The sequence below is a fragment of the Monopterus albus genome, unplaced genomic scaffold, assembly GCF_001952655.1.
Source record: "Monopterus albus unplaced genomic scaffold, M_albus_1.0 scaffold46.1, whole genome shotgun sequence".
Classification (NCBI taxonomy): Eukaryota; Metazoa; Chordata; class Actinopteri; order Synbranchiformes; family Synbranchidae; genus Monopterus; species Monopterus albus.
In genome coordinates this window covers 1327576-1339740 of record NW_018127926.1, presented here as the reverse complement: position 1 = coordinate 1339740, position 12165 = coordinate 1327576, and the positions used below count along the sequence as shown (strand labels likewise).

General features: G+C 39.6%; 2 protein-coding genes across 4 annotated transcripts in view; one reads left to right on the top strand and one right to left on the bottom strand.

Moving 5' to 3' along the window:
• Window positions 1-2653, bottom strand: part of veph1 (ventricular zone expressed PH domain-containing 1) — a 72291-nt gene extending 69638 nt beyond the window's left edge. The window contains exon 1 of one of the 2 annotated variants that reach the window (XM_020600271.1): window positions 2566-2653. The gene's annotated coding sequence lies outside the window, so the exon portion shown is untranslated. Of the gene's footprint in view, window positions 1-1736; window positions 1787-2565 lie in introns of those variants that run through there. The other variant, XM_020600270.1, reaches the window with a different exon arrangement.
• slc66a1l (solute carrier family 66 member 1 like) lies at window positions 2231-10354 on the top strand. 2 transcript variants are annotated; one of them, XM_020600279.1, is made up of 8 exons: window positions 2231-2375; window positions 2588-2851; window positions 2950-3079; window positions 3461-3548; window positions 4815-4924; window positions 5031-5132; window positions 5996-6181; window positions 7823-10354. In XM_020600279.1, the coding sequence occupies exons 2-8, from the start codon at window positions 2649-2651 to the stop codon at window positions 7937-7939; spliced, it is 936 nt and encodes a 311-aa protein (XP_020455935.1). In that variant the 5' UTR covers window positions 2231-2375; window positions 2588-2648; the 3' UTR covers window positions 7940-10354. The 2 variants fall into 2 exon arrangements, with proteins under 2 accessions (XP_020455935.1, XP_020455936.1); XM_020600280.1 differs by lacking the exon at window positions 2231-2375 and having other exon boundaries at window positions 2657-2851; window positions 2954-3079.
• The last annotated feature ends 1811 nt before the right edge of the window (window positions 10355-12165 follow it).

Here is a 12165-nt window from a genome sequence, read left to right as displayed (position 1 = left end):
CCTCCTGTCACAGACATAAGTATGGGAGCGAAGGTCAGACATCCTCCCATTTCTTCCTCCAGCACTTCATGAATGAAATCCCTCCCTGCTGAGCGGTGAGTCCCGGATATCGTTTAGATTAAGTCTGCAGTCCTCCATGTATTCTCACTTGTGTTTGTTTTATAATTGATTTATTCATCCACTTTTCTTTCAATAATAAACTATTTAATGTGCAATTCCTGTGAGTTCCTGTGATGAAAGATTCATACTGTCGATTTTTAGTTTTCACCTACACTTTAAAAGTCTTCATCTGAAAGCACTGGTTTGGTTGGCGCAGTAAAAACAACATTTTCCTGTCTGGTTTTCTAATATAAAATATGAAGAATATTTAATTTGACTGATGAGGGTCATTATTATAAAGATAGTGTTTTTGTTTGTTTGGTAAGTACATGTTAAGTACATCTTGTCAGTCAGAATGAAATATCCTGATGTAGAGTACTTTGAAAAGTGCACTCATATGTCATCATAAACCACATTATTATGATTTACCATTTAGATTCATTCTGAAGATGTTAGATATTACCAGGCATCTGAGGAAAAGTACAACCGGGTCATGTACAAACAAATGTTTTCTTTTTCACAGATTTGACACCACATAAAAAAGAAGACAGTTAAAAAAAGGGGAAGTGGCAAATTTACTGAATCTCAAAACTCAAAACTGCTTTGTGTGGTCACACAGCTTTCTCCTTCCCATTTTTATTCAACCACCAAACCTACAACTGCTTTTAAGAGAAGCACATTAAATCACATTTTTGACCATCTTTCCCACATTTTCACACCGACTCATCTATCTGGGTGAAACAGACCAAAATGCCACTGAAGCAAAATGACATGTTAAACATGACGACCAACGTTTACCATCCAACCTGACAGAACTGGAGAGGATCTGCAAGGAGGAATGGCAGAGGATCCCCAAATGCAGGTGTGAAAAACTTGTTGCATCATTCCCAAAAAGACTCATGGCTGTATTAGCTCCAAAGGGTGCTTCTACTAAATACTGAGCAAAGGGTCTGAATACTTATGACCATGTGATATTTCAGTTTTTCTTTTTTAATAAATCTGCAAAAATGTCATTCTGTGTTTTTCTGTCAATATGGGGTGCTGTGTGTACATTAATGAGGAAAAAAATGAACTTAAATGATTTTAGCACATGGCTGCAATATAACAGAGTGAAAAATTTAAGGGGGTCTGAATACTTTCTGTACCCACTGTATATAAAATCACCACTACAAGGCCGAGAGAACAAATTATCAAGGCAACACGATACAATACATTTTCTCAACTTTTGACTACTTTTGTTGACTGTACTAAGGTTTGTAAGTTTAGGCAAGAGTTCTGCCAACTCTAATCTTCTCATTTACCTAATTATATTCCCGTGAGGCTGTCAATTAAATTCTTGTTTCAATGCCATGCATTGCTACTTTAAACAAGCCCTGATATTCTTGTTGAATAAACCTATAATTTTGCTTCGGTGAAATAAAAGCTGTGCTTGAGACCTAACTTACATTTTTGTGTCTTATCTGTTAGTCCTCATGGTTTCAACGTTCAGTTGTGTGGACTTCATTTATGTTTACGCATTGAGCATTCCTTAAATACAATTACAACATAAAATTTCCTTTATTTACAAGAAAGGACTGTTTACTACGCTACAACACAATAAATAAAGGTGTTGACATTTTGTTTATTCATTTGTTTACCTCACTTAAGATTCCCCAGGTATCATCCATCGGAAGTGAAGCAGGAAAATATGTGGGTCGCCTCTGAGCTTCAAAATCAATAGTAGACGTACGTTTGCTTTCAAAATAAAAGCGCAGCATTTGCCATTAGGCCTAGTGTGTGATAGCTAGAAAATTAAAACATTTATCGAAATGTAGCAACATTACCAGGTGTAAGTTAAATCTGTAAAACTGTTGTCATAAAGGATCTTCAACTGGATTAAGGCATTTTCAGTGTTATATTTAACATGGTATATTGTTATCTATAGATATACATAACATGGCATATTGTTTCTCAAACTGCCTGGAAAAAAGGGCTATGTGTATGAGGCATTGCGGTTGCAGAATTTGCGGTGACAATATTACTTATTACAAACTATGAGATGTATCATGAGATATGCCTAATCAATCTGACAGTCAATACAAATCAGTTCTGTCACGATATTATTCTGAAAACTCACAGGATGTTGCTAGCTTATTCAGGACGCCTTGACACCTGACAACCGACAACATCGGGAGCAAATCTCTAATATTTTCAAGGCTCATTGTTTACAGAAACGTGTGAGGATGTTTGGAAAGTTTACACAAACTCTTAAACAGTCTGCGAGTTCACTTGTTCAGGTGAGAGGTTACAGGAAGATAATGTTAGCATATCTTCCATTGTGAAATTTGCCTAAACAATACCGGTATAGGCTAATGCATATTAAGCTAAAATTGGCCCACAGCTACCTTTTCTTATCTGCGTAATTACTGATGTGGGATGGACAGTAACACTTCTTCAGGTCAGGGTTTTGGTGCTAGAATAACTCACATTGCTTACGATTTGGAAGCAGCAGAAGCACAGACGTCGCAGCTGAGTTGCTTGCAGCCGGCGGACACAGCCAGTCTGTCCCCATGGCCACCGCACGCTTCCCCGGAAAAGGTGCGGACGTGGTCGTCGCCAACTGGACCGCTCCAGCGCTGGGCAAGCCACTGTGTGTCAACGGGACCCGATGGATCCTTTACCTACTGGAGGAGTGTGTGGAAAATATGTGGGAATACTTCAGCGTGGTGATAGGACTCGTATCTATGTTGTGTTTTCTGCTGTCCACTTTGCCGTAAGCAACAATGATTGTGGTGTTTACCATCCTATTAAAATGTCTGAGGTAAAACTCACATCCATGTATGTGATTTGTCTTTTCATCTATTCATCCAGGCAGGTCTGTGAGGCCTATCGCAATGGTAAAGTGGAGGAGGCCATGTCTTTTGGCTTCCTTTGTTTCCTCTTGAGTGGAGACCTGACCAGCTTTGCAGGGTGCTTGCTCACCAGCCAGCTGCCTATTCAGGTAAACACTCACGGCAGCCTAGCTCGACTCATTTTTAGTTGGTGGTGGTTAGTCTGTACCACAAAATCTGTTGTTAGTGTACTGTGGTGGTGAAGTCACATTTATTTTGCATATGAGCTTTGATCAGCGCTGTTTGACATGTCCAGGTGACTTATTTAGGTCAGTCACAATGAAATTCACATTTTGCTAGAGTTAATTATTCTGACTTGATGTTTGGATGGAATAAATTTTTATAGGACGAGGTTCTTCAGGTTTTCAGTTTTAGGGACTGTTATCTGACATGAGCCATTCAGTCCAAGAGTCCAGCTACAAATATTTATTGGTTGTGAAGGTGTAAACTTAAAAAAAAAAAAAATCACATTTCTGTTTGCACTCTTTCAGGTGATCACAGTGGTGTTCTACATCTTCACAGACCTGATCCTCATCTCCCAGTTTCTCTACTACAAGATCAAGAACAGCTCCAGCAGAAGTAAGCCCTGACATGTCTCTCCTCTTGAGTTAAAGAGCAGGTGAGTGATGCCCCTACTATGTGACTCACCCATGTCATAAGCCTCCAGATTAATGAAAAGCACAGCTATGAGGGAGAAAGTACTCCCTGTTGTTGACTCAACAACTTTAATTTCAACCGCATGAGGCTGTAAGACACTGACAGCCTTACATATGTAGTCATGTTAAAAGTCAAAATGTAAAATTCTGTCTTAATCTGTTGTAAATAAATGCAGCCATGTAAACTATACACAAAATATCTAAAAATGAAAACCTACAAATCTGGGATCACTGCTAATGTATCACTCATGCTCAAGAGTACATAAATTATTATGAGCTTACTGTAATATTGTTGGGGCAGTAAGTTGATAAACAATCCTGCTCAGTATGTTTCCTTGGTCAAAGTTCTTTAAAAAGAAGAATCTAAAGGATCTGTATCAAGATCATCTGTTTATCAGATTTTTTAAAACTCTCCAATATTAATATTTTTATGGGTTTAAACATGCAATCCAGCAGGGCTATATATCATTGTTCTTTGGGTGGGATCAACACAGGCACAAATGGAATCCCCGTGCTGCATTGAAGTCAACAGACCGGTCACTTGCTGACTTCAGAGATGAGAGAGACAACTGCAGTTGTTATGTACTTGCGCAACTACAGTACATAATAACACATAGTTATACAGAACCTTTTAAAACCTGCACACAGTTATGCAGTCTGGTAGTTTGTGTGCATCCTTGTCAATGATATACAGTACATAGCCAGAGGCATTATGTTTTCAGGTTATCTGTATGTTCATCTCATTATTGTGAACCTGACAGCTCAGGAACGCCTTGGGGATATTTATTTCCACCTGCATTCAAGAATGAACTGATTCTCATGAGCATGGTATCTCAGGAACGCCTCGAGGGAATTTCTCCAAATTAAAAACACAACATTTTTGATTAAAGCCTTCACTACATACTGTATATTACGCAAGTCTGTACAAACTGTAAACTGCAACTTGATTGGTTGGCAGACGTACAACCCCAAGGGGGTAATATGCAGCCTTTGTTATTTGCCACTCGTAATGTCAACAATACAGCATTTTATATGTTGCACTTAGTCTCTTTGCAGTACCTACTGTATTACACTACGCATACAAATGTCAGCTAATACTAACAATTAGATTCTCTTTGGGGGATGATTTGTTTGTAATTGTCTTCACTGTCAGTTCTTTGTTTTGTGTTTCTGTGTGGCTGTCCTCTAGAGAACCCGCTGTTGAAGTGGCTGTGTTTCATGTGGTGTGGTGCTGCTACGTTAGTCCTCCTGATGGTACTGAAGCTTGTCATAGACAGTAGTACAACCTCAAATGCTCAGGTAGGTAGATTATATGTAGGGTACTTTGTATATTTGTATTTTTGTGTGGGTGTGTGCAAGGGTTAGTTTCAAGTGTCCATATACCAGATTTTTTTTTTTTTCTCAGAGTCCAACTATCTCTAAATCAGTGGAAATCACTGGCTATATATGTGGATACCTGGCATCTATCTTTTACCTCTGCTCCCGTTTCCCCCAGCTCTATAAAAATGTAAGTAACAGTTTGTGCATCTGAGTCAATTGAGATCTGGAGTTTGTTTCTATGGTTTGCGTGTGAGCAGTGCCATCCTGAGGGGAGGTGTTGATCCCAGGGGGTCCATGAAAAATTGTACTTATTATGCTGTATGTCAGTTGGTCATAAACAGGGATTGAGTGTGTTTGTGTTTGAGGAGGGAGGTGGAATTTGTGCATTTGTGTCTACAATATGTGTGTCAAAATGAAATCCAGCGACTGAAGACAATGGCACTGTTGTGGTGAAGAAACATCCTGGCCCCAACGTAGCTATTAATCACCAGAGGGGATCATCTCACTGGGCAGCCATTGCTTGGGAAACACACACACACACACACACTCACACACACACTCACAGGCCTTGACTACTGTAAATCATGCAAGTCAGATTTGCCCAGGGGAAATTCCTGCATGTTCAAACAAGTTTGTTTTTTCAGCAGAAAGTGCAGAACATTTTTTTATACCATTCCTTGTGGCATGTTACTCATCCAGTTTGGCAAAACAATAAAAATAGCACAAAATGTTTACTATTATGTATTATTCCCGTCAGTATTTCTATGACAAATACCTTCTGTTTGCTTAGTATTGATTTGGCACAGCCCGTGTTGACACTTTTAGGGACAAACTGAACTCAGTAGCTACAGCAGAACATAACCTCACCCAATAGTCCACTAAAGTTAAAATGTTTAACTAGTTTCACAGTTTGACTTGTAATGGAAAGCAGTGATGAACTCAATCAGAGTCTGTATTTCACCTAGAACTAAGTAATCTGTGTACTGTAATCATTTACTTGCTATTAGAATGAAATACTAGACTATGCACATTAAATTCTGTCCTTTGTAGTTTCAGCGACAGTCTACTGAGGGCACATCTTATCTGTTGTTTGCCCTGGCTATGATGGGCAATGGAACATATGGGCTGAGTGTCATAGTGGTCCTGCCTGCACTCGGGGGCTCCAAACAAGCCTACATCATCAAACACCTGGCCTGGCTCATTGGAAGCCTGGGAGTCCTCATACTTGACTTCTTTGTATCCTTTAAGCCACAAGCTGCCTGTCTAAAAGTAGCTGAACCTGTTTGACCTGCAAACAAGAAGACGGAAAACATAGCTTGGGCCTATCACTCTTGGTGTGGGAATTTTACCTTGCACTGCAGGCCTATGTAGTGGCTGTGTGATGTTCCCGTGTAAAGATATGTATTTAATAACTTGTATATTATTCCCGAAAATAATCCCAACACAGACACAGTATAGTTATTCCCTGCAATGTGGATTTGCTGCCTGTGTAACCTCCTGCTCCTCTGGTGAAGGTGAGGATGGGCAGTACTGGGCTCATTTTTTGGTGATGTGATGATGGACTTCCATCCACTCATCATCTGTACTGCTTATTCATGAATAGGGTAGTGGGTGGCTGGAGCCAGTCCCTGCTGACATTGGGCAAGAGGTACACCCTGGACAGGTCACCAGTCTATCACAGGGATGACATGTAGACAAACAACCACACACACTCACATTCACTACAGGCAAGTTGGTCCTTGTCCTAAAGTACAAGGTAAAAGTCCCACTCCAACAGTGTAGCTCCGATTACTTATTATTAGCAATAAGCTAATCCATGTGAATGCTACATATATCAGGATATCTCTCTTCACTGTTGAACTGACAGTTAAGTTAATATCTGTCATAAACACCATTTCTCATGAGAATTCATATAAGTGTGGGAGCGGGTGCAGCGGTCACAGTCTGCACGTGCACACAGTAAGGACAAGTCAGAAACCCACAGACAGAAAATCAGAGTAAGACTTGTTTTGAAAACAGAAGTAATGCACAATCATTTTCCTTTTTTATGCCTACAAAAAATGAAATACGGAACTGTTTATCCATTTTTTTTTTTTGCAGGTTAAATCAGGCGTGGGTCTGAATGCCACTAATGTGCATTTAAAGGACTTTTTGAGGAATTGCTTGCTTTCTTGTTGTTTGATCAATGAGAAGTGCAATATCACTCTCATGTTTATCTGTTAAACATAAAGCTACAGCCAGAAGCCGAGTAGCTTCACTCAGCTGAGCCTTAGCATAAAGAAATAGCTAACCTGGCTCTAGGGGTGCTGTATATCCTGGACTCATGTCCTAACCGTGCCATGCAGACTGCTCAGTCAGCAAAGAGAATGCCACATAACCTCCTGTAAAGCCACAGATGGTTGTTTTTACACTGTGGGTTTTGTACTAACACGTGAGCTGTAATGTGTCAAACAGTGAGCTCTAAATGTGCAGGCTGGCCGATAAGCTACCTTTAGAAAGAACCAGGCAAATTTACTGTGAATTTTCATTTGTAATGCTTTGTAACTGTGGTTTAGAGACGTGCTATAGAAATAAAATTTCTTACTAATTGTTTCCCTCTGCATCTTTATGCTGAGGTAACCAGCTGCTGGCTGTAGCCTCATACATGTACAGTATATTGAACTGACAGATATGAGATCTGTATTGATTGTCTCATGTAACACTCAGCAAGAAAATGAATTCATGTATTTTCCAAAATCCTAAAATATTATTTAAAAAAAGACAGTCTGTGGTGTCTGAGAGGGTTAAGCATGAGTATCAATCATGCCTTCATGTCAGAGAGACTTTATATAAAGGAATATTGGTAAACTGTTTGTGTCTGAGCCTTAACCTTGTCAGGTGACTGCCCAGTTCATCATGTACAGGAAGAACAACTTTGGCAAAAACAGCGCACTACTCAGTGTTCCAGAGGTGGAACCCCTCCTGCGTGAGGAAGAGGAACTGTCGGTGTTATAGGACACAAAACCAACGTGGACACTTTTATCAAGAATGGACTAGTTAGTCTAGTTGTTTGTTCTTAACAGTTCAGTCTCAGTTCACAGGATCATTGTTTTACTAATAACAACTTGTGAAAACAGACGTTGCACAAGTGTTGCTGAAATGAGGAACCATTGGAACCAGAAGGTCATTTCAGTGCATGGTTACAGGATGATTATCTGCCGTTAAACGGACAAACACCATGATAATGTTCTCTGTGGTATCTATAGTATTAAAATCTGATCAGTACATTCTTCTTAACATTGCAGCTTATGTTAAGTACCACTTCACAGATGAACTTCATCTCTGTAGAATCAGACCCTTTGACACATGTAGCTCACAACAAGAGACAGTTCATGTCAGACACATTTTCGCCAACTGGAACTACTTTGTTTGGTTTATGTGATTGGGGGGACACCTGGGGAGAGTGTGCAGGAGGTGGGACGATGCGGTGTCACAGCCAGTTTGTAATTTGGTTATAAACAACCGAGTCTCTTGTCGTTCATTAAAGTTGTCTGACGATTCTGATGCTGGCTCTTAACGACAGAAGTTCCTGAATCACCTCCAGATATTTTTATTGCAGTCTTTGTTGTAAATGACTCCTTCTTCTTCTTCACTGGATGTTTGTTTTCTTCCAGTTTTGTACTATACTCTGCTGTATCCTCACTTGGGTTCACTCTGACTCGCTCAGACTTTATGTGGACTTTGTACTAGGGAGCTGGTAGGGTAAAGTCCGCTTAACATCCGGGTCAAGTGACTCAGACATTTGCATTCTCACGTAGAGCCCTTCTGGGTAATGTCTAGAGAATTTCAGGGTTCCAGTGCATGTCTGAAAAGGGCTACTGTTTCCCTTCCGGCAAACGTTTCAGCACCACTTGTCTTTTTCTGCTCATTAGTGACTTTTTTTGATTAATTATTTCACAGGGATTCCTTGATTTTGTTTTGAATGGACTAAATGTATTTTTAATTGCGAACAGGGACCATACTCAACCACAGGAGGAACCTTCATGCCAGATGACTTTTCACAAATGCAGACTTTATTTAAGACTTAACTTTATTTATTTTTACCCATTTTTGGCAGGGTAAAGGCTGTTGCAGAGAACAGTAAATTATAGTAGGACTCTGTTCACATTACAGGCACATTAATTACATTAATGCTCTATCCTGAATTTTTTGTCAGATCCAGTCTTTCTATGTTGACGATTACCAGGCATGTTTTCAGACAGCAGTCAGATAGTCAGAGATCGGGTGTGAATCAGATCTAGGACTACATATGAAACTCGCCCAGATCTGAATTGAGAAAAGAAAAAAAAACAGAACACTTTGGCTTCTTCACAGTGAAACAATCAGATCTGAGTCTCTTTGGGGGGGAAACAGGCTTGCATCACTTCAGCAGGTAGGACACATGGTATGGGGTGTTAGTTCTCTTACTGTAACCGATTTGGTAATATAAGTGCATCCATTTTAGACCAAACTAGTTTTTAAATTGATAGGCTTCTAAACTATTCAGTGATTTACTTAAGCCATTATTTTTCTTAGAAAATTTAAAAGCATCTTTCTGTTTAGATTTCCATGTATTATCTGTTCCGTTGTTGTGTGTAGCATTAACTGTTTTCTTCCTCTTTTGTAACATTTGCATGACATGAAAAAACATTCGTTAAACAGCGAGGAACAGAAATTGAAACACTTTAAAGCAAAGCAGATGCTTTTGTGAAGTCAAATTATTTTTAAATCTGTTTTGCCTGATTAACTTTATTGCAGTGTAACAAAACAAACTGGTGACAGCAAAGGAGAGTAAAGACTGAACAAAGTCATCTCACTAATGAGCAGTTCAAGTAGAACAAACGTTTAGTGTAACTAATAGCTCGTCACTGCTGTGCCAGATGTTGCAATGCATTGTGGATGTGGCGGTGACACTGTTTAACCTATCACCTGCGTAACTACAGTACTATACCTGCAGAAATCAGCAGATTCCTCCACCTCTTTGTAGTGTGGACATGATTCATTTCTCCCAGTGTGCAGGAAGAGCTAGCATGTAGCACAGTGCTCCATAACATTTAATTGATAGCACCTAAACTGCGTTTCAGAAACTCATAGCTATTGAGTCTGTGTTGTTTGCTATTATCACAGTAATGATATTATGATGAACAACATTCTTTTCCATCCTTAGCCAGTCAGCTGATGCAATATTGTTGATTTATGATGAGATGCAGAGTTGTTTGCTGAAAGGGTAATTTATTTGCAAATACTTAATGTACATCCTTTTCACCAGCAAATTAAAATTTGGATCATTTTTTTATTACCTGATTGATACTTCAATTTCTTCTCTATTACTTCCAAATGAGTCTGATATGCTTTTTTCAGTTTAGCCCAGAAATGTACCTACAGAGGTGGTTAAAAAGTACTGGTACCCTTGCACCTCATTGCTTTTCCTGAAAAAAATGTGTCTTTTGTCATTTATGCTTTCATGTCTTTGGTGTTCAATAGAATATAAAAAGAAGCAGCTGTGATAAAAAGCTGTCTTTCTTATTCTACAAAGAGCATTTCCCAAAAATGGCTTGAACACTGCACCACTTAGAAGTAGTGATAAGATTGTCTTGTGACAGGTGGCTTCAGTTTGGTATCACTGTGTACACCACACTGAATGTGGACAAAAGAAAGATGAGAACAAAGTGTAGGTGAGGAAGACAATAAATTCCAAGCACTGTCAAGATACAAGACCATTTCCAAACAGCTTCTTGTGACCAGTTGGCAATATTATCTGGGACTGCAGCCAACCTGGATGTGGCCACAAGAAGAAAGTTGACCCCAGGTTAAAAAGAAGAATAGGTCAAATGGTTGAAAAAGAACCAAGGAAAATGCAAAATAGATTCAAGCTTAAAGAGGCACAGCAGTATCCAGTGAGCCCATATTTCACTTTGAATGAAAGCGAGCTCCATGGAGGCAAAGCCAAGCAGAGCTCACATTTGAAAGAGAAGCATAAAATGTATGAGGCTCATTATGAACTAAAAAAAAAAAAAGTGCTGGGTAGGTCACAAAAGGGTGTGGTACAAAGTATTTGATTAAGGGACCCATTTATGTACCATATTCATTAGTTATATTTAAAATAATGTTGCACTGGAAATCAAAAGCAGCATGTTTGATGAACTATGTAACAGAAAATAGTGCACGCTTATTAAAGTTTGTACTTTAATGGTGTTGACACTATTGCTAAGACGAATTCATTTTCTATGAGCATAACATCTATTTGATCCATTTTTATGTTAGTAGATTTTTCAGTTAATTATGATAAAAATGCTTTGCACACACTTTGCTGTGCATGCATCCATAGTACTACAATTAATAAATTGAGGTGTTACTTTAATGCTACAAGTGTATAACATTTGTTTATTCATATCATTTAGGAGCTTAGTTAATTTTTACATCCTTGGACTTTGAAATCACAGCAGCTTGACTCAGAGCTACTGATGGCTGGCATTAGTGTGTTTTAGAAAACCTGTTGCCTACAATATTTCTGTAGATGGCACATTCTGGGACTTTGGTTATTTATTTGCTCAGCATCTAAAGGTGTCATCAGAGGATTACAGCAGGTCTTTGCAGAGCGGAAAACTCCCAAGTCTCCAAACTCTCCACCCTCACTTTCCCAGCCACTTTTTGATGGAGCTGTCTGGCGACCAATTGATAGGGTGTGTTCTTTCAAGGGCGGGAGCAGGGAAATTTGTGATTTTTTTCGGAGGAGGGACTTCCTTTATAGTTGTAATCGGATGGCAGGCAGCTTCTGGGCTGCTTGACACGTAACTAAAGTTAAAGGTGCTATGGGAAGGCCTTCTCGGAGACTCGAGGTTGTACTTTTCCACAACCCTCTTTGAATTGCATCGGAAAAGTGCGCAAGGGGAAAGGAAGACGCAAAAAGGCGTCAGCCTCGGGTTGACTTGCATTTCAACAGTGCAGACCAGTTTGACGGGAAGTCAAAGCGACAATCCAAGCGGCTACTTTGAAGTCACGGGGGACAGTCGCGACTCGGTGTGGCCGTGCTAATATAATGTATACATAAACAAATGGTAGTACGTAACTCGTGTATTGTCTACATGGAAATGCTCGGGGAGTGAGGGGAAGGGGGTCTTCGTCAGTCTTCACCGGGAGGTGAAAAGTTGAGTCGGACGTTTCCAGCAGCAGACACGGGACTTTTTCGAGCAGACCACGGG

What these genes read in the sequence shown, in the direction of transcription:
- slc66a1l (XM_020600279.1), top strand. Translation starts at nt 2,649, where the DNA reads ATGGCCACCGCACGCTTCCCCGGAAAAGGTGCGGACGTGGTCGTCGCC. An exon ending in CAAGAACAGCTCCAGCAGAA is followed by an intron (nt 3,549 to 4,814) that starts GTAAGCCCTGAC and finishes GCTGTCCTCTAG; the next exon opens with AGAACCCGCTGTTGAAGTGG. An exon ending in TCCCCCAGCTCTATAAAAAT is followed by an intron (nt 5,133 to 5,995) that starts GTAAGTAACAGT and finishes TGTCCTTTGTAG; the next exon opens with TTTCAGCGACAGTCTACTGA.